The 25128-nt window shown below is 33.2% G+C and overlaps 1 protein-coding gene across 1 annotated transcript; it reads left to right on the forward strand.

Moving 5' to 3' along the window:
• The first annotated feature begins 2031 nt into the window (after positions 1-2031).
• LOC148618072 (uncharacterized) lies at positions 2032-21595 on the forward strand. Its single transcript, XM_088585932.1, has 10 exons — positions 2032-2195; positions 4141-4238; positions 7753-8161; positions 8634-9048; positions 11351-11474; positions 11988-12077; positions 14925-15063; positions 16087-16208; positions 17294-17581; positions 18939-21595. The coding sequence occupies exons 1-10, from the start codon at positions 2114-2116 to the stop codon at positions 18960-18962; spliced, it is 1791 nt and encodes a 596-aa protein (XP_088442058.1). The 5' UTR covers positions 2032-2113; the 3' UTR covers positions 18963-21595.
• Positions 21596-25128: the final 3533 nt, after the last annotated feature.

The following is a 25128-nucleotide window of genomic DNA, read 5'->3' on the forward strand; positions in this document are numbered from 1 at the left end:
TTTCCTTATTTTTTTCAGAAGCAAAATAAGATCTTCTGCTTCATAATCATTCACCATTAACTTTTATCAATTATCTCAAGACATTAAATTGAATTTCAATATTTTTTTTTATTTGTAACAATAATGTAATATAAAGGAATTTAATAGACAAAACCCAAATGAGCACAAAATGAAAGGACTTCTGTCACTATATAATAAAATAATCATTGAAAAATTATGTATATTCCTGAGAAAATTAGATGCACTTTTCAAAGAACTATTGGTATAGTTCATAGTTTATCATGTTAAGCCCCGTTGACACTATCAAAGGTGGATCAAGTTTTCTTGGTCAAAGTCATACGTCGACATTATCAAAGCAGTCAAAGATTTGGCAGGAATCGGTGTTAAATTTACAAACACAAAAATGGCTCAATTCTCAGAGGAAGACTATATTGCTGCTTCGCTTTGACTTTTTTGAATGAGAATGAGAAATTGTGCTAGACTATAATCTTCGTCGACTATACTCTTTTACTTTGAAAAAGGGGAAATATGTCTAACTGTTGGCTAGATTATTTATTTTCATTATACAAGAAATTTAAATATATCAAAACTATTTATAGATTAAATAAACGTTTTTTGAATATGCATGATAAGTGATTTATTAAATTCTATATCACAATACCAGACATTTATAGCATACCGTAATTTGATATATTCTGAATAAAATATACGTTATTATGCATATGCATTATAAGTGATTGTTTAACCCCTATATCGTATACCCTGTATTATCCCTCTAGACCTGTAGCAAATACCCTATATCACACCTCTAGACTTACATCGCATACCATATATCACACCCCACTCGTAACAAACTTGAAATACAGTTAAAACATGATATAATGAACACGGCATGTCAATATCTGTATCACATGCCGTATATGTATCAACCATCTACCTATATCACACCTCGGGCCGGAGGCCCTTGGGTAATAATAGGACTGTCGGGTTGATATGACATATAATACAGATTTTGGCATGTAATCAGTATATATCATGTATTTAGATTAAAATATACCTTATTGTTTATTCTTTATAAGGGATTTTTTTAGACCTAATATATCGTTCATCCTATAGGCTACATAGCATACTCTCTATATATCACACACCTAGACCTATATCGCATCCCTTCACATACCTGAAGTCCAGTTAAAATAATAATGAACATGACATAACCCTAGGCCTCGACCTGTATTACCTCGCGGACCGGTGGCCCTTGGGCTGATATAGGACTGAGTCTTGTGTTGATACGGCATATAATAGAGATTTTGGCATGTAATATTCAGTATGTACCAGATTATATTTGGAGGTCAGAAATTTTCTAGATACCAGAGACCAGAATGTATTGCCACACCCTTTCATCAAATGATCCTCCCCTATGTTTACCCCTGAAATTAGAGTATAATCTATGCTCAAACTTGTTTTCATTGGATAGTCTGTTGTTTATAGAGCCAGGAAGATATATATTTCTTTTATATGTCAACCTGTGGTAAACCTACAATAAATTGAATAATGAACCACGGATTCATAATCATTATAAATATCAAAAGTTTTAGTCTCCTATATATAAATCAAATGACTATATCCACTAATTGCTTTTTTTAAGGATGAATTGGAGTCTGAAAATGAACCATTCCTCTTCGTAATTTTTTTTCTTCCTTTTTGTAACTACGTTTAATTAATTTGTTATGTGGGCAGTCACCCCTTCACGCACAAATGTATTTGCGTATAATTATTTTGGGAGAGGGAAAGTCCCAAGTCTTTCCTGCTTCTCGGATACTCTCGGGCATCGAATGTCATTTTGGAAAAAAAATCTATAAATCTTTTGAGATCATTTAATTATGCAATTTACTGGAATTCAATGTCATAAATTTGTGAAAGCACAAAAAAATATTTGTATCAATGCTGAAAGCTTTGGTTCATTTTGAATTGTTTTTTTTGGGGGGGAGGGGAATTAAGAAATTGCAGGGGAGGTAACTACAAAGATCTTAACATTCGGAACTCCAAATATTTATCATCAAGAAGAAAATGTTCCTGGTGAAAATGTATACTTTAAACCAAACAAACGAATAGAATGCGGATTGACGATTCTATAACACCCCAGAACAAAAGGAACCAAAGACTAGAACCAATAGAACATCTAGATACTGGTTCTGGTAAGGAGAATTATTTCAATTCCCCCACAACTGTTTACGATCATGTAAACAAACTTCGTCTTCGATATCCGAGTTCCAACAAGTTTCGAAAGTGACTAATTTCTTGTTTCTTTTTCCTTTTCGTACATTGATTGAATAGGTAATGACTGAAAAATGGTTAGTATTATATCCTGCGGACATAAAAAGGGAAACAAAACTTTTTTTCTAGCAGGTTTAAGGGTAATCACAAGATATAGTAAGTCAGTATTGGTCAGACAATTTCTCCTTGACATGTGAAACATATCCATTTATACTGGTCGTTCTTTGTAGAAACTAAAATTTTAAGAACATTCCATACCTTTTTTAACACGTGGGAATTATATTTTCGGCCATTTATTTTCGACAGTAAAGGATATTTTCCATAAGTTGTAATTGTAATAGTTATAGGAAATGATATTCCTTCAGTTCTACTTACTTAAGGTTTTGATATTTAATTGGAGCAATATTGAATATTTTTAAAAATTCATGCAACATATTACCTCGTATTATGTGGTAAATGTAAAGAATCTCTTGCACTTATCACCAACATGAGCAATTATGTAGCCTCACTGTTCGAACATAGACAAATATTGCCCACACAACATCCAGAAAATATTGAAACTGAATTGTAACTCTTTCATAAGGGAACTGAAGGCCTCAGTAATACATTTCCAACTTATTCACTTCTATTAATATGGGTTATATAAGATGTATCTGTTTTCTAAAAGGACTTGGTCATTTGAGAAAGGTCTTTCAATACAGTAAGGGTGTCATGCATATATTTATCATGCTGTCAAATTTACTCAGTTTGCAAATTATGATGCGACCTTCAATTTCAGATGTTGGCAGGTAAGCAATAAGAATACAAATTACTGACTTAACACAAACATACAAAATCAATATCCCTTTTTTGCTGAAAAAAAAAAAATGCTACGCATTAAGGTGACCTCTTCTCTGCACCCCTCTATTTTCAAATCCTAGCTAGAACACTGAATGTGTGGATGAGGAGACGCTGCCTTGAATTTATGGCAGTCCTGCTCCCCTCCTGCTTTAACTAACAACTTCGTCCCCTGGGGTTTTTATTTTAATTAGATGAACTTTTAATACATGTGAATCTCCAGTCAAGAGGGCACAAATCTTCCAGTTCAAAAATATTTCTTCTGTCTTTTCACTTAGGATATCTACTTAATATGCTTAATTACCTCCTTTAAAACAAATAAACTACAGGTTAAAATTGAGTTGAGTTGGAAGTCGAACAATTGATATCCAGGGTTTATATTTGACATAAGACATCTAAGCTTAATTTCAGGCTTATTTATGAATTAAAAACATAATTATGATATAGCAATGTACAAGGGATTGGTTGTTACTGTGTTTTCCTGAACCCAAATATCTCAAAAAAAGTATTAACCTACATGTACATGTTAAATGTAGTGCTACTTGTCAAATAATGGAAAATCCTCCCGAAATGATTTTTTTAAAATGACCTGAAAAAAAAAAATATAGTCTCACCCTACATGTACAGAATATCGAGTAAAAATTACTTATGCTTTTAATATAAAGCAAAAGCTACATGAATATTCATGTACTTGAAAGAATTAAATATGTTTATTCCAATCAAAGGACCCTTCTAAGAGCATACATTTGTATGTGACAATTACATACAATGATACAAATATAGTTATTAGACATTTACAAACATATAAACAGAAACATGTAATATTCTATTGTACATTTGAATATATTACTGTGTGTCACTATGTACATGTACAGAGACAAGACTGATTGAAGATGGTTTAAATATTGTCTTTCTTGAAGTGCAAATGTATATAATATATTAATTCCTCTTGCCCTGTTTACTAAAATATGTCACATAATTATAAACACATACATTTGTATTTCTGTGATATTTGTGGTATTATTATAGATATGACACGTCTGCAGAACGACAATGAAAGGACAGAGAAGAGCACTGAGGACATCTGTGATCTTTTACACAGTCTTAAAATAGAAAATGTAAATAATGTAAGTCAATACACTACTGCTTGTGTATATTTTACCATTGTCATATCCATGGTCATTGGTGAATAGATCACATGACATCATTGGTTAATAGATCACATGATATCATTGGTTAATAGATCACATGATATCATTGGTTAATAGATCACATGACATTCATTTATAAGAATCTACTTAGTTACTGTTATATTAAGTTGAAGTACATGTACTTGGTTTATTATTTTAAAGTATCTGGTAACCTTTATATTTAAGCATTTTTGTTCCCAGGTTTAACAAGCCAAGGTTTCATTTATACATCCTGTTAAATCAGCATGACTGTTGCATTTTGCGTAAAGTGAGCTGCACAGACTGAAAACTCACATTAAACCTCACAATGAATGGGACCATCCAAGTATCAAATACATGTACAATAGATATACATGTACGTTACAACAAGTACATTTCTGTATCAATAAAAGATTCCAATTAAATGCCAGAAATTTACTATGTTGCAACCTATAATTTATTGAATCTTTGGTTGGTTCCATTCATCATGAGGTGTGTATGTCTGTTTCTAGTCTGCATAGCTCACTTCACCCCACAATGCAACAGCCATATTGAATTTTTACAGGCTGTACATGTATGAATGAATTCTCAAATTCATCTACACACTTTTGGTTTTAAAGATGATACAATAGTACTAAATTGAGCAACCTAACAAAATATTATGGACAGAAATCAACCATGACTTTTGTGCTTTTATTTTTTTTTTTTAGCACACCTGGCCATAGGCTATGTGAGCTATTGCCATCACTTGGCGTCTGTTGTCGTCGTTAACAATTTCTTCAAACATCTTCTCCTCTGAAACTACTGAATAGATTTGCATGAAAGTTATATTAACTATTCCTTAGAGTATCCTGCACAAAATGACTGTTTGGATTTTTGATCAATTAAGAAACATGGCCACCTTACTAAAAATAAAACATTGGGGTCAGACAGTATATATCTCCAAAACTGTTAGGTTTAGCGATATTTTGACATGAGTAAAAGTATTCAGCATGATGAGATCTATCTATGGTCAAATTTTGGTGAAATCTGTTGACCCATGTTGGGGTTATTGCCCTTTTTGGACGTTTTTTGCTGTTTTTGATGTTATTACTTTCAAAAATCTTCTTCTCAAAAACTACTATACAGAATTCAATGAAAGTTAGTTTTTTGTTTTGTAGGGTATCCTCAACAAAATGACCATTTGGATTTTTGAATGGTTAAAAAACATGGCAGCTGTTACTAAAAATAGAACATAGGGGTCAGACATCAGATCTCTACATATATCTCCAAAACCATTAGGCTTAGCCATATTCTGACATAGATAAAAGTATTCAGCATGATGAGATCTATCTAAAGTCAAATTTTAGTGAAAATCTGTTGACCCATGGTGGAGTTATTGCCCTTTTTGGACGTGTTTTGCTGTTTCTGATGTTATTTCTTTCAAAAATCTTCTTCTCAAAAACTACTATACAGAATTCAATGAAAGTTAGTTTTTTGTTTTGTAGGGTATCCTTAACAAAATGACCGTTTGGATTTTTGATCAGTTAAAAAACATGGCAGCCGTTGCTAAAAATAGAACATAGGGGTCAGACAGCAGATTTTTGCATATATCTCCAAAACAGTTAAGTTTTGCTAATATCTTTCAATTACTGAAATATCCTTATTATAAGGCCTACAAAAGTGTCTTGAGATCAAAGTTGTCAGATGACACCATGAAAGGGTTATTGCCCTTGAGAGGTGAAAAATGACTTTTTTTTTTACAGTTTTCAGCCTATATCTTGAAAGCTATGATAGGTAGAATGAAACTTTCAATTGCTGAAATGATTCTTGTATATGGCTTTCAAAAGTTTCCAGGGATCAAAGTTGTCAGATGACTCCATATAAGAGGTATTGCCCTTGATAGGCAAAAAATTACATTTTTTTGCAGTTTTCAGTCAATATCTTGAAAATTATAATAGATAGAATGAAACTTTCGACTGATGAAATGATCCTCATGATAAGCCCTACCAAAGTCTTCATGGAGTCAAAATTGTTGGACAATTTCTTGTTAGAGTTATTGCCCTTGAAAAGCAAAAATTTAACCAGGTGAGCAATTCAGGCTCCTAGGAGCCTCTTGTTATCCTTCAGGATCAAAAATCTTATGTCACCGGTCCTGCCAGGAACTTCCCTACTATTTCTGATCTCTACACAAAAATTTAGTGTAATTGTAATTCATTTACAAATGTATATAATTCAATACCTCTTTTATAACCATTAAATATGCTTCTGGCAATTATTCAGGGCTCTCTTTTGTCTTCTATTAAATTTCATGTCATGTTTTCCATTTTTGGCACATTTTCTTAAAAAGGTTTGATGTTTTTTTTCTGTTTTCTTGCTTGAACTTTAAAAATGCTTTTTAAACTAAGGCCACAAAACTTTGAGATATTCTTTGTGTCCATGGTCTAAGGCTCCCTTTCATTTTCTATTCAATTTCAATTTTATGTTGTTTTTTTTTATTTTTGGCATTTTTTCATAAAAATTAATGTTGAGGAGTGTGTACATTTTCGCACTCCTACTAAAAATATTTTCATCACATACCACAAAACTGAAAGATTTTTGTGTGTTAACTGAAAAGCTTAATGTTTAGTATATCAGCTATCATGCGCTCATGGCGCAGCTCTTTATCTCAACATCATGTTAATTTTGTTTCCTCCAATTTGAAATTTTGTGATCAAGTATGTGTAAGTCACTGCACATGTACATGTACCTGTAAGTCCTGATTTTACCTTTTGGCCAATATAAGTAATACCTTTTCTTACACATGATAAATGTACATTTGTGCATCTAAACTATCTTTATTCAGTCATACAAGTAGTATTAAAACATCAGCTAACACACTAGGGGTAAATTTTGAAGGAAATTTTGTCCTCAAATTCTTCCTCAATTGAAATACTGACCAGAGAGCTATTGCCTGGTATTTGAGGAAATAATCTCTAGTTAGAGGTATATTTGTGCTGATAAAGCACCAGTGATACTGGTATGAGAGCTCAGTGATACTGTTATGAGAGCACAGTGGTACTGGTATGTGAATTCAGTGATACTGGTACATGAATTCAGTGATACTGGTACACAAATTCATGGATACTGGTATGTGAATTTAGTGATACTGCTCAGGGATGTCAGTAGAAATTGTCAACTAGTAACATTGGACGGCTACTTGCTCATCTTTTGACGTCTGCTCTATTTTCAAAAATGGGTGAACTCTTGCAAAATTTTAATCAGTTTATCTGCTACTTTTTCTTTTTTTTATGACTTAAAATACTACTGACATCCCTGCTGTCAATTTAGTAGTACTTTAATATGGTGTTTAGTTTACTGCTGTCTTTTCAAGAAGGAAAAAAAAACCATGTTATCAGTCAAAGCAGTACATTAAATGGTCAAGTTTCTGTATATTTGAAGACTTTGATGCTTGAAACCTTTTACATTGGTACTTTTGTAATTTGTTATGCAGAGTAAATTACTACAGAGAGGAAAGTCTCAATATGGATCTCCAGTACCTTCCAGTACATCACAGAGACAACAGTTTGTACCTGATCTTAAAGTGTCTGAACTTTATGGTAGTGTTGTGAAAGTTGATGCCCCTGATGGCTTTCCCTATGTTACTAATAGCAACCAGATTCCTAATGGACATGACAGATCTAAGTACACATTAAGTGGGGGTACATCATTTGTCCAGGGTGTTGATTTCAGTTGTCAGGTCTGGTCACGACAGAATTACCCATTTTGGCAGTATAATAGACGCAATCAACTGACACAATCTGACCCAAATGTTGCTGATGGGCCTGGTAATAATCGACTTTCACATCAGCATATGAGTAGGAGGTTACCAGAAGTGTTGGATGGCCCAGGATCCTTAAAAGGTGAGTCCAGGTTAAAATGATGGAATTTAAAATGATATTGATTTGATGTACATGTATGCCATTTAGAATTCCTATTTATGGATATTTATGTGTGCTCGATGCATGTACATGTAGATACTTTTACATTTGACACTACAAGCTACAAAATGTGTGAACAGTGCTTGAATTTTTAAGCTTACTTTAGACACTGTAGATTGCCCTTTTGATTTTAGTTATTTCTGAGACTTTTGAAATGTATGTATTTGGTGTTGGCAAGAGTTAAAAAACAAATGTGTTTCACTATGTGGAATCAACTGAAAACAAGATGTTTCCTCTGGACCATCTTCTGATTTAATCTAAATAAGCCACTGTATATTTTTGATCTTCAGTTTCAAATGACAATGAAACAGATGAGGCTCCATATGGGCCAGTCTAAGACTTGTATGATTTATCCATATATATATATACATGTTACATATGTCTTAAATTTCAGATGACATTGAAACAGATGAGGCTCCATATGGGCCAGCATATGACCTAGATGATCCATTCCTACGATCACTCACAGATCAACAATTTCCTCTCTTTGAGGAAATTTCACATATTCACAGGCACTCAAAATCTTTTGACTATTTAAATGAGAATAGCAGTTCTAGTAGCAGTGATGCTCAGAGTCCAATGAGTAATGTTGTGGATAGTGATCTGAATGATATTAACAGTATTATTACAGAGTATTCTAACAATGCCAGTCCGAGCAGTAAAGTGGCTACCACATTTGAAAACTGTCATCTGTCTCCTGTACATGATGTTGTGGATAATACAAGGAAGCGTAGAACCCAGGACGGCCAGCCATCACCTCCTAAACAGCCTCATCTTGATTTTCCTGATATTGATGAGGATGGAGACAGGTAATTTGCATATACATGTAATATTTGTATATAACAACTTTACAGTAGTATATTGATATTGTACTTTCAGTGTTATCTATAGGTGCTTAATTTCTTTGCAATGAGTTTATTTCTAGAATGTTCAGGGATTTGTTTGTACATGTAATTTGATTACAAAGTTTTACCACAAAGGGAAAATATTGAATCTTCTGATATATTTTAAATGATTTAGAATCTATGGTAATATTTATACCAGATCTTCTTGATTCTTGAACATCTATCTGAATGGAATAGAGTAGGTGATGAATTTATTTTACAGTGTTTGATTCATAAATTACTAGAATGGCTAGGGTTGAAACAAGACTACATGTAGTTTAAGAGGTAGTCTGAAAGGCAGGTTGATTGATAGATCTGTGATGTCATTAACGTAGATTGATCAACAGTCTCCAATTTAAATAATTCCTGACTTAATAAAGCTTTGGTGAAGTGAAATATTAGTTTTTAACTGGAACAGATTAGATATTAAATTTGAAGGTTTCCTAACCAATTTTGGGACAGTTTGTGCTTCATGAAGCTGCCCTGAGGTTGGTTATTTTGGGACAGTTTGTACCTCATTGTAAGCTGCCCTGAGGTTGGTTAGTTGGTTATTATGGGACAGTTTGTACTTCATCGTAAACTGCCCTCAGCTTGGTTATTTTGGGACAGTTTTTACTTCATGAAGCTGCCCTGAGGTTGGTTATTTTGGGACAGTTTGTTCTTCAGGAAGCTGCCCTGAGGTTGGTTACTATGGGACAGTTTGTACCTCATCGTAAACTGCCCTGAGGTTGGTTATTTTCGGACAGTTTGTACCTCATCGTAAACTGCCCTGAGGTTGGTTAGTTTTGGACAGTTTGTAGTTCTTCAAGCTACCCTGAGGTTGGTTATTATGGGACAGTTTGTACTTCATCGTAAACTGCCCTGAGCTTGGTTATTGTGGGACAGTTTTTACTTCATGAAGCTGCCCTGAGGTTGGTTATTTTGGGACAGTTTGTTCTTCAGGAAGCTGCCTTGAGGTTGGTTACTATGGGACAGTTTGTACCTCATCGTAAACTGCCCTGAGGTTGGTTATTTTCGGACAGTTTATACCTCATCGTAAACTGCCCTGAGGTTGGTTAGTTTTGGACAGTTTGTAGTTCTTCAAGCTGCCCTGAGGTTGGTAATTTTGGGACAGTTTGTTCCTCATCGTAAACTGCCCTGAGGTTGGTTAGTTTTGGTCAGTTTGTACACCATGAAGCTGCCCTGAGGTTGGTTATTATGGGACAGTTTGTACTTCATCGTAAATTGCCCTAAGGTTGGTTATTTTGGGACAGTAAATCTTCAGGAAGCTGTCCTGAGGTTGGTTACTATGGGACAGTTTGTACCTCATCGTAAACTGCCCTGAGGTTGGTTATTTTCGGACAGTTTGTACTTCATCGTAAACTGCCCTGATGTTGGTTATTTTGGGACAGTTTGTACTTCATGAAGCTGCCCTGAGGTTGGTTATTTTGGGACAGTTTGTACCTCATCGTAAACTGCCCTGAGGTTGGTTAGTTTTGGACAGTTTGTAGGTCTTCAAGGTGTCCTGAGGTTGGTAATTTTGGGACAGTTTGTTCCTCATCGCAAACTGCCCTGAGGTTGGTTAGGTTTGGTCAGTTTGTACTTCATGAAGCTGCCCTGAGGTTGGTTATTATGGGACAGTTTGTACTTCATCGTAAATTGCCCTAAGGTTGGTTATTTTGGGACAGTTTGTTCTTCAGGAAGCTGCCCTGATGTTGGTTACTATGGGACAGTTTGTACCTCATCGTTAACTGCCCTGAGGTTGGTTATTTTCGGACAGTTTGTACTTCATCGTAAACTGCCCTGATGTTGGTTATTTTGGGACAGTTTGTACTTCATGAAGCTGCCCTGAGGTTGGTTATTTTGGGACAGTTTGTACCTCATCCTAAACTGCCCTGAGGTTGGTCAGTTTGTACTTCATGAAGCTGCCCTGAGGTTGGTTATTTTGGGACACTTTTTACCTCATCATAAACTGCCCTGAGGTTGGTTATTTTGCATGACTTTGATAAAAAAATTAGAAACATTCCTGAAGTAATCAATTTTTTTTTGTAAAGTTTATTTATTATCTGGTTGTTACAAGTTACTGTCCATATAGCAGTGAATTATTATGAGCATAAAGTGTGCCCCTCTTCTTACTTTTCAATCCCTTTGTTATCACATACAACAGATTAATCATAGTAACATACAAGTAGGAAGAATAAAGAAAGAAAATTATATATTGTTTTGTATATGATGATTTGTTTTTCAGTGTTCTTCATTCTTTGGTGATAGCTGATGATTTTACTGATGAAGATATGGAGAAAGTCTTGTACTTCTTAGATTCATCTGATCTGTTGTCTGATATCATTAATAAACAAAACAATATGTGGAGGGTATGTATTTAAACCATTTGGTTGTCAGCTGTCAGCCTCTATGAGAAGTACTGTCGTGTATTTGCACACAGCATTTATGTGCTCATCGTCAGTTTAATTCTGTAAGGGATTTTAATACTCCCATTTGATGAGTGGATGCGTATTGGAATTACATCCTTTAACTGTCTGTCTGTCCCTCCATCTGATTGAATTACATGTATCGCAAAATTATCTAGTCTCCTTATTGATTGATTGATTTAAAATTTAGTTTGTGATCTCACAAAAATGGGGCATATATTGCAAGTAATTGCTGTCTGATATTATCTTCTTGTTCCTGAGAATTTCCCATTTTTTTACTATTAGAAACTAACGGGATGTTAATGTACATGCATTTAGGACAAAAATACACCCAACTTCATGTTTTGCTTATTTTTGAAAGGAAAAAATACATGAATATATAACATTAGTGCTGATACATTTATATAACAGTGTAGTATTCAATATTTTATTTTATTATATTTTGTATATTTTTAGACTGCCCTATTTTTAGCAGTTTTTACCAACCAAGCAGAATTAGTTCAGTGTTTACTTGATCATGGAGCAGATCCTAACATACAAGGAAAGGTGAGACTGTAAATAGTTCAAAGGTCAATGATCTATTGGTCAATGTGCTTAAAGTACCTGTGTAAAATTGTTGGTTAAAGTCTCAGCTTAGTTGAATAGTTTTTGTAGGTGGGTATAAAATAGAACCCAGGGGGCCCATTTCCCCTTTTGAAAGTGATTTTTTTTTTCAAAATTTTATGATAGTACATATATTATGATCTTTTAAGATAAAACTTTGAAAATTACTTGCAAAGCATTATAGTTCAGTAAGTTAGGTTGTTATTTAGCACTGTATGATTAACCTAAGTGAATTTTTTTTTTCACATTTTTTGTTAAGGAAACATTTTGGGACTCTGGCTCAGTGTGTTAGACTTAAACAAAGCAGTGTCTATTTGATTGATCTAAGGTTCTCATCCTGAAGTACATGAAATATCTGTCATTTGATGTGAAACCATAATCAATCAATCAGTCAATACTTCTGTATGTTGACATGTTGGAAGAGTCTTATGTAGGATTAGTAATTGAAAGATTGAAGATTGTGTTAATAGTATAAATATTTCCTTGTTATTCCTTATCATTGTAAAACAGATCATAATATTTGTTTAGGACTTAGATGGTAAAGTATTTTAGATAATTTCTTATTACTGTAAATGTTATGTAAAGGTCAGTTAGTACTGGTTGATATGTAATGTACATATAGTACATGTATAAGGAAAACTCTGTTTAGGCTAAATATATAGGTATAAGTACAATGTCAGGAGGACTGCTCCTATTGAGGAGAATTACGTGTACATGTATTTATCATGTAGTCATGGGTTTAAATATTTTTTCAACCCATTGAAATTTGACTTATTTACTTAGTCATATGTTGCCTACAAGCAGCCTCCATTCAACTCTGTCCTATGCTGTTCTCATTCCAGATTTTCCCTATTTTTTCATGTCTTTGTTTTATTCTGTTCACCATGTATTGCAAGGCCGACTTCTCTTCCTGTTTTATTCTGTTCACCATGTATTGCAAGGCCGACTTCTCTTCCTGTTTTATTCTGTTCACCATGTATTGCAAGGCCGACTTCTCTTCCTGTTTTATTCTGTTCACCATGTATTGCAAGGCCGACTTCTCTTCCTGTTTTATTCTGTTCACCATGTATTGCAAGGCCGACTTCTCTTTCTGTTTTATTCTGTTCACCATGTATTGCAAGGCCGACTTCTTTTCCTGTTTTATTCTGTTCACCATGTATTGCAAGGCCGACTTCTCTTCCTTTCTCCTTTGAGATTCCATGTTAGGGCCTGACGTGTGATATTTTAAATTTTTAGATACCTATACATGTATTTCATTTTTACAAAAAAATTAGAGTTTGTAGGGTTAGCAGAATAACAGGTCAATTTTTTTAAGGCCTAATTCAAATGAAGGTGTTTTCAGCACAACCATTAGTAAGTGCTTAAAATACCACAATTTCATCAAGATTGGAAAAATCAAGTTATCCATGAGTTATAAAGTAAGACCCTGTCTTTTTCTAAATTCTCAGTACAGGACAATTCACAATCAAAGTTCAATTTCTTCTTAACTTTGTATATAACATCATGAAGCAAAACAGTTTGATCTGATGACATTACAATGGAATTTAAACCCATCATCTCCTGAGCACAAAAAAACTTTCATTTGAGATTATTAATATTTACACAACTGCTGGAGAGATGATTATAATCACTGAGAAATAGAGAAAATAAATTCTTGGAGCATTTTTGAATCAGAATACCTTCTTAATCTAATGAATGTCTGTCACGATACACTTATATGTATAATTAGTTATCAAATCTAATATGATAACAGTACAATTACTTTGTTTAATCTGAGGAAACATTTATAGTTGATAGAAAAAATGAAATGAATAAGGATAATATGTCAAAGTAAACTCCTGCCACATCTTTTGTGCCTGTCCCAAGTCCAGCCTCGGTATGTATTGTATTGTTTCGTATTCACTTTAAGGTTACTTTTATGTTGCTGGAGTATATATGGGCAACTTTTTTACTGTACCTGTTTATAATGTTATTTTGGGGTCAGCTGCTGCCTGCTCTGTAGTGTGAGGGTTTCATTGAAGACCCATGGGTGGCCTTGAGCTGACATTTTTCTTCCCGATAGGGTTGTTGTCTCTTTGACATATTCACCAAATCCATTCTCATTATATTCAAAGTTATATAGAATATGGTGACAAGAGTACAAAATACCCATTTTATTTTCACCTGTATAATGGTGAGAAATGCATTATTTAATGACCAAACATTTTGTTGTGAAATTTGATACTACTGAAAAAAACATTTGAAAATTGAAAATCTATAACAAAATTCTGCCCCTTATAATTTTTGTTCACCTTTTTTGCCAGCCATTCTGTTTCCCTAGCTAAAATGTATTGCCCTTGCCATTCTGTTTCCTCATTTAATGCTCCTGTAATTGTGTTTTCCCACCTACTGTCTCTGCTATTATGTTTCCCCAACTTTTGCCCCGGTCATTCTGTTTCCCCACCTATTGCCTCTTCCATTGTGTTTCCCCACCTATTGCCACTACCATTCTGTTTCCCCACCCATTGCCTCTGACATTCTGTTTCCCACCTATTGCCTGTGCCGTTCTGTTTCCCCACCTATTGCCTCTGCCATTGTGTTTCCCCACCTATTGCCACTACCATTCTGTTTCCCTACCTGTTGCCTCTGATATTCTGTTTCCCACCTATTGCATCTGCCTTTTCGTTTTCTCATCCATTCTTCTCTTTCTTTTTTTCCAACAAATTCTCAACCTGCTATTTTTCTCTATCACAATTTTTTCCCCCAACATACCATAGTTATAATGTATTATTCTTGTTTTTTACATTGTAGGTACAGCTAACTCTTGAAACCTATGATCTGAGGACACCATTACAGTTATCAGTAGAAAAGGGTGATGAATCAATACAGATAACAAAAATGTTACTGGAATCACCAGACATCCATATAAATGCTAGAAGTGAAAGTGACAGTATGTATTGCTTCTGTTCAGATCATTTTAATCCTTGTGGGTTCAAATCCAGGCCGAGTTACACAAAAGACTAAATTCGGTAGCATGTTGTATTTAAAGAATAGGGTGACAAAGGGTTGGCTCAAGAGTCAGATTAATGTGTCTGAGTGTGGTGGCATGCCTAGCTTGGAGTCAGAATAGTGTGTCTGAATGGGGTGGCATGCCTGGCTTGGAGTCAGATTAATGTGTAAGAGTGGGGTGGCATGCCTAGCTTGGAGTCAGATCAATGTGTCAGAGTGGGGTGGCATGCCTCGCTTGGAGTCAGATTAATGTGTCTGAGTGGGGTGGCATGCCTACCTGTGGGTTGTTGCCTCTGTGAGGTAGCACAATAAAGATCCAGCTCAGTATGTTGAACAAGTACAAAGCAAGGTCAAATCGATTGGTAAATCATTTTCTTCCTGAAATGCTTGAAATATCTGCCATAGAATGTTAAACCATGATAAATCAATCAATCTACTTTTCAGAGTAATATAATACCCTTTTTTCATTGATGGGACATAAATGTTGTTGTAATTTCTTTCTATGGTAGTTTAGGAAGTTTCACTAATCAAAATTATGGTATAATTAAACAATTCTCTTATATATAACATTATCAATGGATATTGCCAATATATTTGGTAACACAGCAGTATCATGAGAATGAAAATACCAGGCAGTAAAAACAATGGAAAACATATAAATTGATTATAATTATTAATAGGATAATTAATTGAAAAGAGTGAATAAGTAAAGTATGAAATTGTTCTGTACACAAGGTAAACATTCAAGTGTTCTTGGCACAAGTAACTGTATTTTGGTATCCATGGTAACTGATTGATTATCCTATTTATTATATTGATTTTTTTTACATTTTGGTGGAAGAAAGTCTGACTGAAATTACACATTACAATTTATTTCACAGTGTGAATGATCAATTTTTTTTACACAGGGAATATTTGATAAATCACTGTTTAATATTAATATAATAATTATATTACCTTGCAGGATTGACAGCTCTGCACATAGCTCTGAAGTCACACAGATTGCCCAGTGAGACAAGGGAAGGTCTGGATTGTACACAGACCATTAAAATGTTGATTATGTTCGAAGCTGATACTGATTTAGGGGTAAGGCTTCAAAACTACAGGATAAATGAGAGGGTGAAAATATATCTCATCAGTACGGTGAAGAATGCTGAAGATTTAGATATGAAGAATTCTATTCACAAATTATATCTGCAACTTATCATATTTTAATTACTACACACACACATACTAACAATAAAATACCCTTTCATATTATCAGCTCACTTGTCATACATGTGTACATTTTTTTTGCCATCATTTTGTATCAGTGAAAGTCTGTTACCCAAATTGCATAAATTATGCAATATGCATGTTTATTGTTTTACATTGTGAAAAAACTAATAATTTTTTGGGGTATATTATGAGAAACATGTGTTTTCTGTATGATGTCGTATATGAAAGGCATTAGTACTTCATATGGTTTTGCAAAAAAAATGAGTGTAGTACATGCACAAAATCACACATGTGCTTCTATACTGGTCATATACATATGTTAACATATTTTGATAAGCATGAAAATTATGTTGTAGCTATTCTTTTTGTGTGTTTCTTTTGACTTTATTAATTCTCTTGCTTTTGTATCTTGAACTTGCTACTGTTGATTTGAAAAAGTCATCAGACAGATACAAATGAAACTCTATACTGAGACAGATTCAAATGAAACTCTATACTGTTTTTTTTGTGCTCAGATCTTGTTTATCTGATAGATTGCTTTCTTAAAGTGAACAAGCTGAAATCATTCAAATTCCATCAAATTTGACATTAAGGTTTTTAAGAAATGCCAATAAACTATATTCAGACTGGAGATGACTGATCACCTTTCTGGAAAAGTTCAATTTAATTTTTATACCCCACCACAATAAGTGGCGAGATATTTTGTTATACTCTCCAAAAGTTGTATGCCTGTATGGTTTTCAGATACTAACCCGAGAACAGATTTATAAATATTATTGAAAACTCTTTTTTTTTCAATAAAATACTGGTTAAGTTAATTTTCAGCAAATTCCAAAATGAAGTTTTCATGTTTTGAACATTTTGCCATCCCCTATTTTTACCATTTGTGGTGGGGTATTACTTAATGTTCCAGAAATGCTCTATTCTTATAATTTATTTGTGTTGTATTTTAGGAAGATAGAAGTAGCAAAACTCCTCTCATGATGGCAATAGACACTTGTGATTTGAATCTCGTGAAAGTTTTCATAAATTGTGATTTGGAAAAGAATCCTGAAATGATCCGATCAAAGATGAATGCAACAACCAGATCAGGTGACACAGCACTGCATTTTGCAGCGGGGGCTAACTTTCCACGGAAGAAGAAATGTAATTTATTACGTCTTCTGGTCAACAGTGGAGCGGATAGCAGCATTGAAAACAACGAAAAAGAAAAGGCAGAAAGCATAACAACAAAAGACCTGGTAAATGTAGTTCTATTTAACATGCTTATTACCTTAGAAATAATTTATTGGGTGGGTGTATGGTGGTGTTTTCATTGACACATGGACTGTATAATTGATTATTTTATACCTAATAAGGGAGGTATAAAACGTGAATATAAAGGCTGACCGTATGTAAATGAGTACAATACCATACCGAACATGAATTATTTCTATTCTAATATGACAAAAAATGACTCTGCATCTGAATAGCCCAGAGGTAGATATTTTGGGTAATATATCATTTAACGTTTGTAGGTCGTCATATAAGAATTTAATATTAAAACCTCTAAACTGTTCTCAGAGTGTAGTGGTAATGCATTTGGTTAGTATACAGACAAAACTATTTCATGTGATTTTCACCTCAATTGAGCAAATAAAATTGCGAGTTTCATGTGAAATTCAGGTGAATTGAGCCTTCACATGGATTTCATGTGAACTTTTCACATGAAGGTCATGTTGAGTGAATTTCATTTGAAAAATCATATTAATTTTATTTAAAGTTCACATGAGTTTCATATGAAGCTGGATTGACTAAATTTTACATGAACAATATTTGTATGGGAAACCCATTTTGAAATTTGAAGACATTATTTTATCTCTAGTATCATCTACATAAAGCATATAAAAAAAATTATAAATCATATCCAAACAGGCAGCCTGAACCTTTTACTTGTCTCAGACTTGTTGAAATTCAATAAAGTTTGTTTGATTTTAGTATGGAATAAGATTTTATCACATTTACTGCAAGGGCTAAGGCCAAGATTGAAATTGTTTCCCCTTACCCTACCTACCCATAAAAATTGGTCCTACCCAAAGAATTTTTTGCCATTTTTATTTTCAAAGTGACATCATTAACTTCATCAATCATGGTTTTTACTGAAACAAATTAACTTTGGGGCATTTTTTTCCCTACCTACAACCTACCGAAAGCCAGGAAGCAGGGGCAGATAAGGGGAGGGAATACACATAATTTTAAGTGTTGCCTTAACAGTTATAAGGTCTAGTAAACATAATTATTTTTGTGGTTACTAATTTTACCTGTATTTTCAAATGAATACATTCCCAGTTTTAAAAATGTCAGTATTTTATAGTTGGGATGAAAAAAAAAATTCACAATATTATTTTTGCTATGGTCATACAAGTTACATACTAATATGACCATAGCAAAATAGTAAAAATTAGTGCACTGTGAAAAATAATATGTTAACAGAACATATCTGCATATCGTGTTTGGTCACTTTGAGAGATTAATCTAAGTCAAGAATGAATTTTCCATAAAATATACTATTGAATCCGGCATGTGGTCCTTTCTAATCAAGATATTTTCACATTGCAGTGGAAGGAAGCATTTCGATGTTGAAAGAAGTTGGCTTCTCGAGAAAAATGGCATAGTGATCAAAGTGATGAAGAGTATTTTGAAATGGATGTACTGTACCATGTGACAATTAATCATGTGACCCTGTATCATATGACAATTAATCATGTGAATTTTGTTCTCATTCTCTGAATGACAGCATTGTTGATGTGTCCATAGTCTTCCATATTTGTTGTGTTTGAGGCCTTGTTAAAGATAATTACTTTGAGTATAAAAATAAGTTACTGGCTAAAACCTAAAGAATCTGAAACATACAGTTTCTAATGATATACTTACAGTATATTGCTTCTCTAACACTTACATTGGTAGTCATTTGTTATTTATTGAGATAAAGATTTTGGAAAATGTTAATAAGTATGAAGGAAGCTTTTAAGTTTGGTCACAGTAATCTGTCTCTGAAATGTTTATTTGCACCTCAATTTTACCTGACAGGTTTAGATTTTGCTAAGAGTTGTCTATCCCTGAATTGTTTATTTGCACCCAGATTTTACCTGAAGGAAGTCTTGGAGTCAATTTGATGTAGCATTGTCATTTTAAATTGCTGTTTTCATTAGTACCATGGCAGTAGACTGAGATAGAATATATTAGACATTATAATGAACCAAAAACAGTAGACCTATGTAGAATGTTTTATCTCTATATTTTTTCTGGCAACTTTTTTTTTTGCATTGTTGATTTATTAAGTATTAGTGTTTGTAAAAATCAGGCAAAATGGGAAAAATCAGAAACATGCATGTCAAAACCCCTACCAATGTGACAATGTAATATCACTCAAGGATACTTTCTCTATTTTTGAAATTAGCAGTTCTTGATCTCTGTGTCTGACTTTGTGCAGAAGTTTTTCAATAGAATCTTAGAAAATGAGGTTTTTGACAGAGTTATCTGCCCTTGAAATGTTCATTTTCAGTGCATTTCAATGAAAGTGATCTCAATAGTCCAGCATATCTTGTTTGTTTTCCTTGATTCTGATGGTGCAAATAGTCAAATTGTACTATCAAAATGGTGGTTTTCTTCATACCATGTTTCATCCACTGCCTGATTTTTACAGGGACTGACACTTAATTATTTAAGGTTGAGAAAATGTTGTGAATTTTCAATTTCATTGTGTACATTATATTGCAATAACTCATTTTATATGACATTGAATTCATATGAATCATTTATATATACCCTTGCCCAAGATCACCCATAAACTATGTACAATTCATTTCTGTGATGTTAAGTTTCAAGTTCAAGAATCATTTTGCCTGTAGGATTTTTATTTCTTTAATTTTATAAAATATTTTCAACTGAGACAAGCAGAAATGGTAAGTTCCTTGTGTTCTGTAGTGTACTGTTAATTCAGAAGTTATTGTAATTTTAATTAAAAAATGGGATTTTGAGAAAGATGTTATGTTCAGATTTCCTAAATGGGAGTTTTTTTTTACTATTGTCATTTAGTCAGTTGTAATTTTTTGTAATAATAAAAACAATGCAATAATTTCTAAATTTATAGAGGACTTTGCATATACCAGTAATTGCAGGTTGGTCTAGGCGCTAACTTTATATATATGTCGTTTAGAACAATATTGGAGTCTGGTTTAATTGTCTTGGGAACTCTTTTATGAGTATGTTTGATTATAATTTTGTATAGCATTATGGTAGCTAGGGCCAAACCCTACAGTAAAAGAGGACCCTGGAAATCATCTACTTGTTGATTTGTAATGTGGACATTGTCTAAATGTGCTTAGTAGCACAAATTTTCTACAAAAACAGCCAGTTCCAATAGTTCAGGGTCATCATTTAGTCTTAGGAGAGACTTGTATTATTCTATTTTTGACTGCCAACATCTTAATTTTATCTTTTTTTAATTTAGCATTGTCATACAACTGTGATGACATATTAGCTTTATTTGAATCTTGATACATGATAATTTTTGGTTGATAGGCAATGCTTGGGCAGTTTTTTGTTATTTGTCAGAGCATTATTTTGTTTCCACATCATTCCATTCCAGCATGTTTGTACATTGTTTTAATTTCCAATCATTCATGTACAGTGAAACCTAAGTACAGAGATCTTTATCTGTCATTAGGCCACTTCAAATATATTTCTTGGTTTTCAGGTCACTTAAAGTTAATTTCTTTGTTCTTAGGCCATTAAAAGTGAATATTATGGTTCACATGCCATTTTTTCATGACATCTAATTGGGGATAGAAGTATTTAATTTTTTTCCAATGTCATGAAAAAAAATATTTAGGTTTTTCTTACTGTAAATTAGGAAATTTTGGCATTGAGTTATTATGGTTGTTTTCTATCATATTTAATTTTGTTGCAATTAGAATAATAATTATTTCATTTTGGTAACAAACAATCCTTCATGAATGATCCTAGAGAAGATCTAGTGCTACCTGTGACAAATTTACTGCTGCAGTCACACGACAGGTCATTTTTGTTTTATTACTCAGTAAGATAATAATCAAGTAACCTTAGGTTCACTGAAAACAGTTACATTTTCACACCTGTCAATACCTGATATATTGGCTGTTGGAATTTTTGCCAACATTATATTTTGGCTTATTTATTTTTGCACTTTCAAAAGAGGCAAGAAATAAAGCAAAAAAAGAACTGAAAACAAAAAATTACAATTTACCTTATATTAGTCATAGCCATAAAAATATTGAAGAGGGAGATGCACTTTATTTTTATATTATTGATATAGCAATAAATTTGTTTGAAAATTCATTGCTTTTCAACCTTAATTTAAGTTTACAAAAAAAAAAAATTTCTTCAAACCCATTTTCAGGGTACCCGAACAAAAGGTCCACCAAAAGTTTCAAAATATGCAAAACTCTGGAATACTGGTTTCACAGTACACATATTATAAATTACTCATAATTGATCATGTATTTTAAAACCCATCCATGTTCCCATCAAAGATATCAAGTTTGTTATCAACATCATTTTTATGGTTTTTATGGCTAAAATTGTTACTTTATGAAATGTAGTTGTTTTATAGAGCTATCTGCCTGTGAGCAATTCAGTGCTTTAGAATTTGTTAGTTGATGAAAGATTGTGATTTGTTGCTTACTTAATGCAGATCATGTTTGCACTATATACTTTAGACTGAAACATTTTTTTAACCTTTCCATATATACATGTATAATTTTGTATATATATATATAGGTTATAATGTTACCAGTGTCAGCTTTTTAGCTCACCTGGCCAAAGGCCATGTGAGCTATTGCCATCACTTGGCATCCGTCGTCGTCCATTGTCATCGTTGTTAACAATTTTTCAAAACTCCTCTCAACTGACACTACTTGACCAATTGAAACTAAACTTTGTAAGAATGTTCCCAGGGGTATCCTGCATAGAACTAATGTTGGAAATTTTGATATGTCGAAAAAACATGGCATTTGTTACTAAAAATAGAACATAGGGGTCAGACAGTAGTTTTTTGCATATATCTCCAAAAACCGATAGGTTTAGCCACATTTTGACATGGACAAAAGTGTGCAGCATGATGAGATCTATCGTTGGTCAAATTTTCATTTTAATCTGTTAAACCATGTTGGAGTTATAATTGCCCTTTTTCGACGTTTTTTTTTTTTTTTTTGCTATATTTAATGTTATTTCATTCCAAAATCTCCTCTGACACTAGTTGACCAATTGGAACTAAGCTTGGTATGAATGTTTCTTGGGATATCCTGCATTGAACTGTTGTGGGGATTTTTGATCGGTCGGAAAACATGGCCGCCGTTAGTAAAAAGAGAACTAAGAGGTCACATTCTGACATGGGTAAGAGTGTTCAGCATGATGAGATCTGTTGGTCAAATTTTCATTTTAATCTGTTAAACCATGTTGGAGTTATTGTACTTTTTGGACGTTTTTTTTTTTGTTATTTTTAATGTTATTTCTTTCAAAAATCTCCTCCAACACTACTTGACCAATTGGAACCAAACTTGGTATGAATGTTCCCTAAGGTATCATACATAGTATTGATGGGGGGATTTCTGATCAGTAGAAAAAACATGGCCACCGTTACTAAAAATATAACAAAGAGGTGAGACAGTAGTTTTTCACATATATCTCCAAAACCATTAGGTTTAGCAAAATTATTTCAATTGCTGGAATGACCCTTATTACAAGACCTTCAAAAGTCTTCAGGGATCAAAGTTGTCATGTGACTCCTTGTAAGAATTATTGCCCTTGAAAGATGAAAAATGAATAATTTTTTTGCAGTTTTCAGACAATATCTTGAAAACTATAATAGATAGAAAGAAACTTTCAATCGCTGAAATGATCCTTATGATAGTCCTACCAAAATCTTCTTGAGACAAAATTGTTGGACAATTCCTTGTTAAATTCATTGCCCTTGAACTACAAACTTTAACCAGGTGAGCAATTCAGGCTCCTTGAGCCTCTTGTTTACATGTAAGCTTATCTAAACTGTAATTTGTAGTCAAGTGTTTTCGGCCATTTTGGTTCATAAAAGCTTCCTTTAAAGGAGATATAATAATTTGCAGTAGACATTTGAGCACAATTTGAAAAGATGTGAAAGGAGTACAAAGAAAATGGGCAGTTCAGTGCAGACAAAAACAAATACCTGTAAAATGTCATAGCACAATCACAACTAAAATTATAAAAACAATGTGATTCATGTTTGAAAGTATTAATAAAGTCTTGTATGAGGTTACAGAAGTAGGGGGACATAATATAAAAAAAAAACGTGCTCAACATTTAAATGTTCATTGATATATTTGATACCTTAGTGAACTTACCTGAATAATTCAGTCCTTCTCTGTACTGGATCTTCATTTTTCTCCAGGAACAAAGTGTACACATGGAAGGACTGGATAATTTGGGTTGAATTAACACAGATTACATAAAATGTCCTTGGATGTCATTTTTTCTTGCACTCGAATCAGCGACCTATAATGAAATTTAATTATAGGTCTATGCTCGAATGTCTTCTCTGTATGCTGTAATATCTTCTTACACCTGATTTTATACAGAACAGTTCTTTCTTGATTTTCCAATTATTTTTTTTATTATTTTAATTAAATTGAACAAATATATTTTTGTTAAACATTTTCAAGACATTGTACATTTTATGTCTACATATGTGTAATGATCATTAGATTTTGTATTACATCAGCGAAGTATTCTGCCTTCAATCTGTATCCAGATCGATGACATAAACATCTGCAATCCTCGGTTGAACCTGACATATTCTCCTTCAATGACGGCGTATGGAATCAGTCGAGACTGAGATGAGTGCTTATCGAAACAGTTATCGATCTTTACAGTTGAGCAAGTGGTACTTCCGTCAGCATGAATTTTGATTTCTTCACTCTGCATTGTATATATGGAGGATAGTCCGAATGTCCTCTGACCCTGCGATCCTTATCTTTTGGATTCTAGTGGAAATCAAAAGATTGTAATCCAGGGACAAAGACCAGACTGGGTAAATTGACACACACAACAAAGAACATGGTATAACCAAGATAGTATGTACAAAGTAACAAAAGTAAATGAGCAACTCGGACTCACTTAAAACTGGCATCACGGACCACATGGAGTTGGGTGGCATCACCTTGTCTTCACCCAACACAGTAAAGTCATGATCACCATTTGAAAAAAAATGTCTTTAGCTTTCTCCTTTTACAACATACAAAGATATATTTAATAATTCTGTTTGGCCGACCATTTACTTTTTGACGGGTGGGGACTGGGATTTTATGTTGAATTTTTTTTTCAACAGCAGCCGGAGTTAATTTTGTTGTTGAAAATCGACATTGTTAAGTGATGCTGAAATATTGAATTATATTTTTATTCTTTCCATGGATGGGTAAAACATTATTTTTGCTCAAGTTTCGAAAAAAGTTTATTTTATATATATTTTTCAAAATAATCAGCCCCCTCCCCTAGTATGAAAAATAGTCGGTACCTGTTTAAAATATTTCAATTATATACAGATGCTGACTGAGGTGTATGAGAAAAACATGCAATTAACAATTAATGTATAAAATGTACTAACGTACAAATAGGGATGTAAATACAGTATTGGGTTTATGTGAAAATGGCTTCATATATATCAAGTGGTCTCTTTAGGCAACAAAGTGTATCGAACTAAGTTTAAAAATATCAACTAAAACATTATTATTTATAC

The sequence above is a fragment of the Perna viridis genome, chromosome 5, assembly GCF_037379345.1.
Source record: "Perna viridis isolate PV_CMFRI_1.1 ecotype Kerala chromosome 5, ASM3737934v1, whole genome shotgun sequence".
In the NCBI taxonomy this organism is placed as follows: domain Eukaryota; kingdom Metazoa; phylum Mollusca; class Bivalvia; order Mytilida; family Mytilidae; genus Perna; species Perna viridis.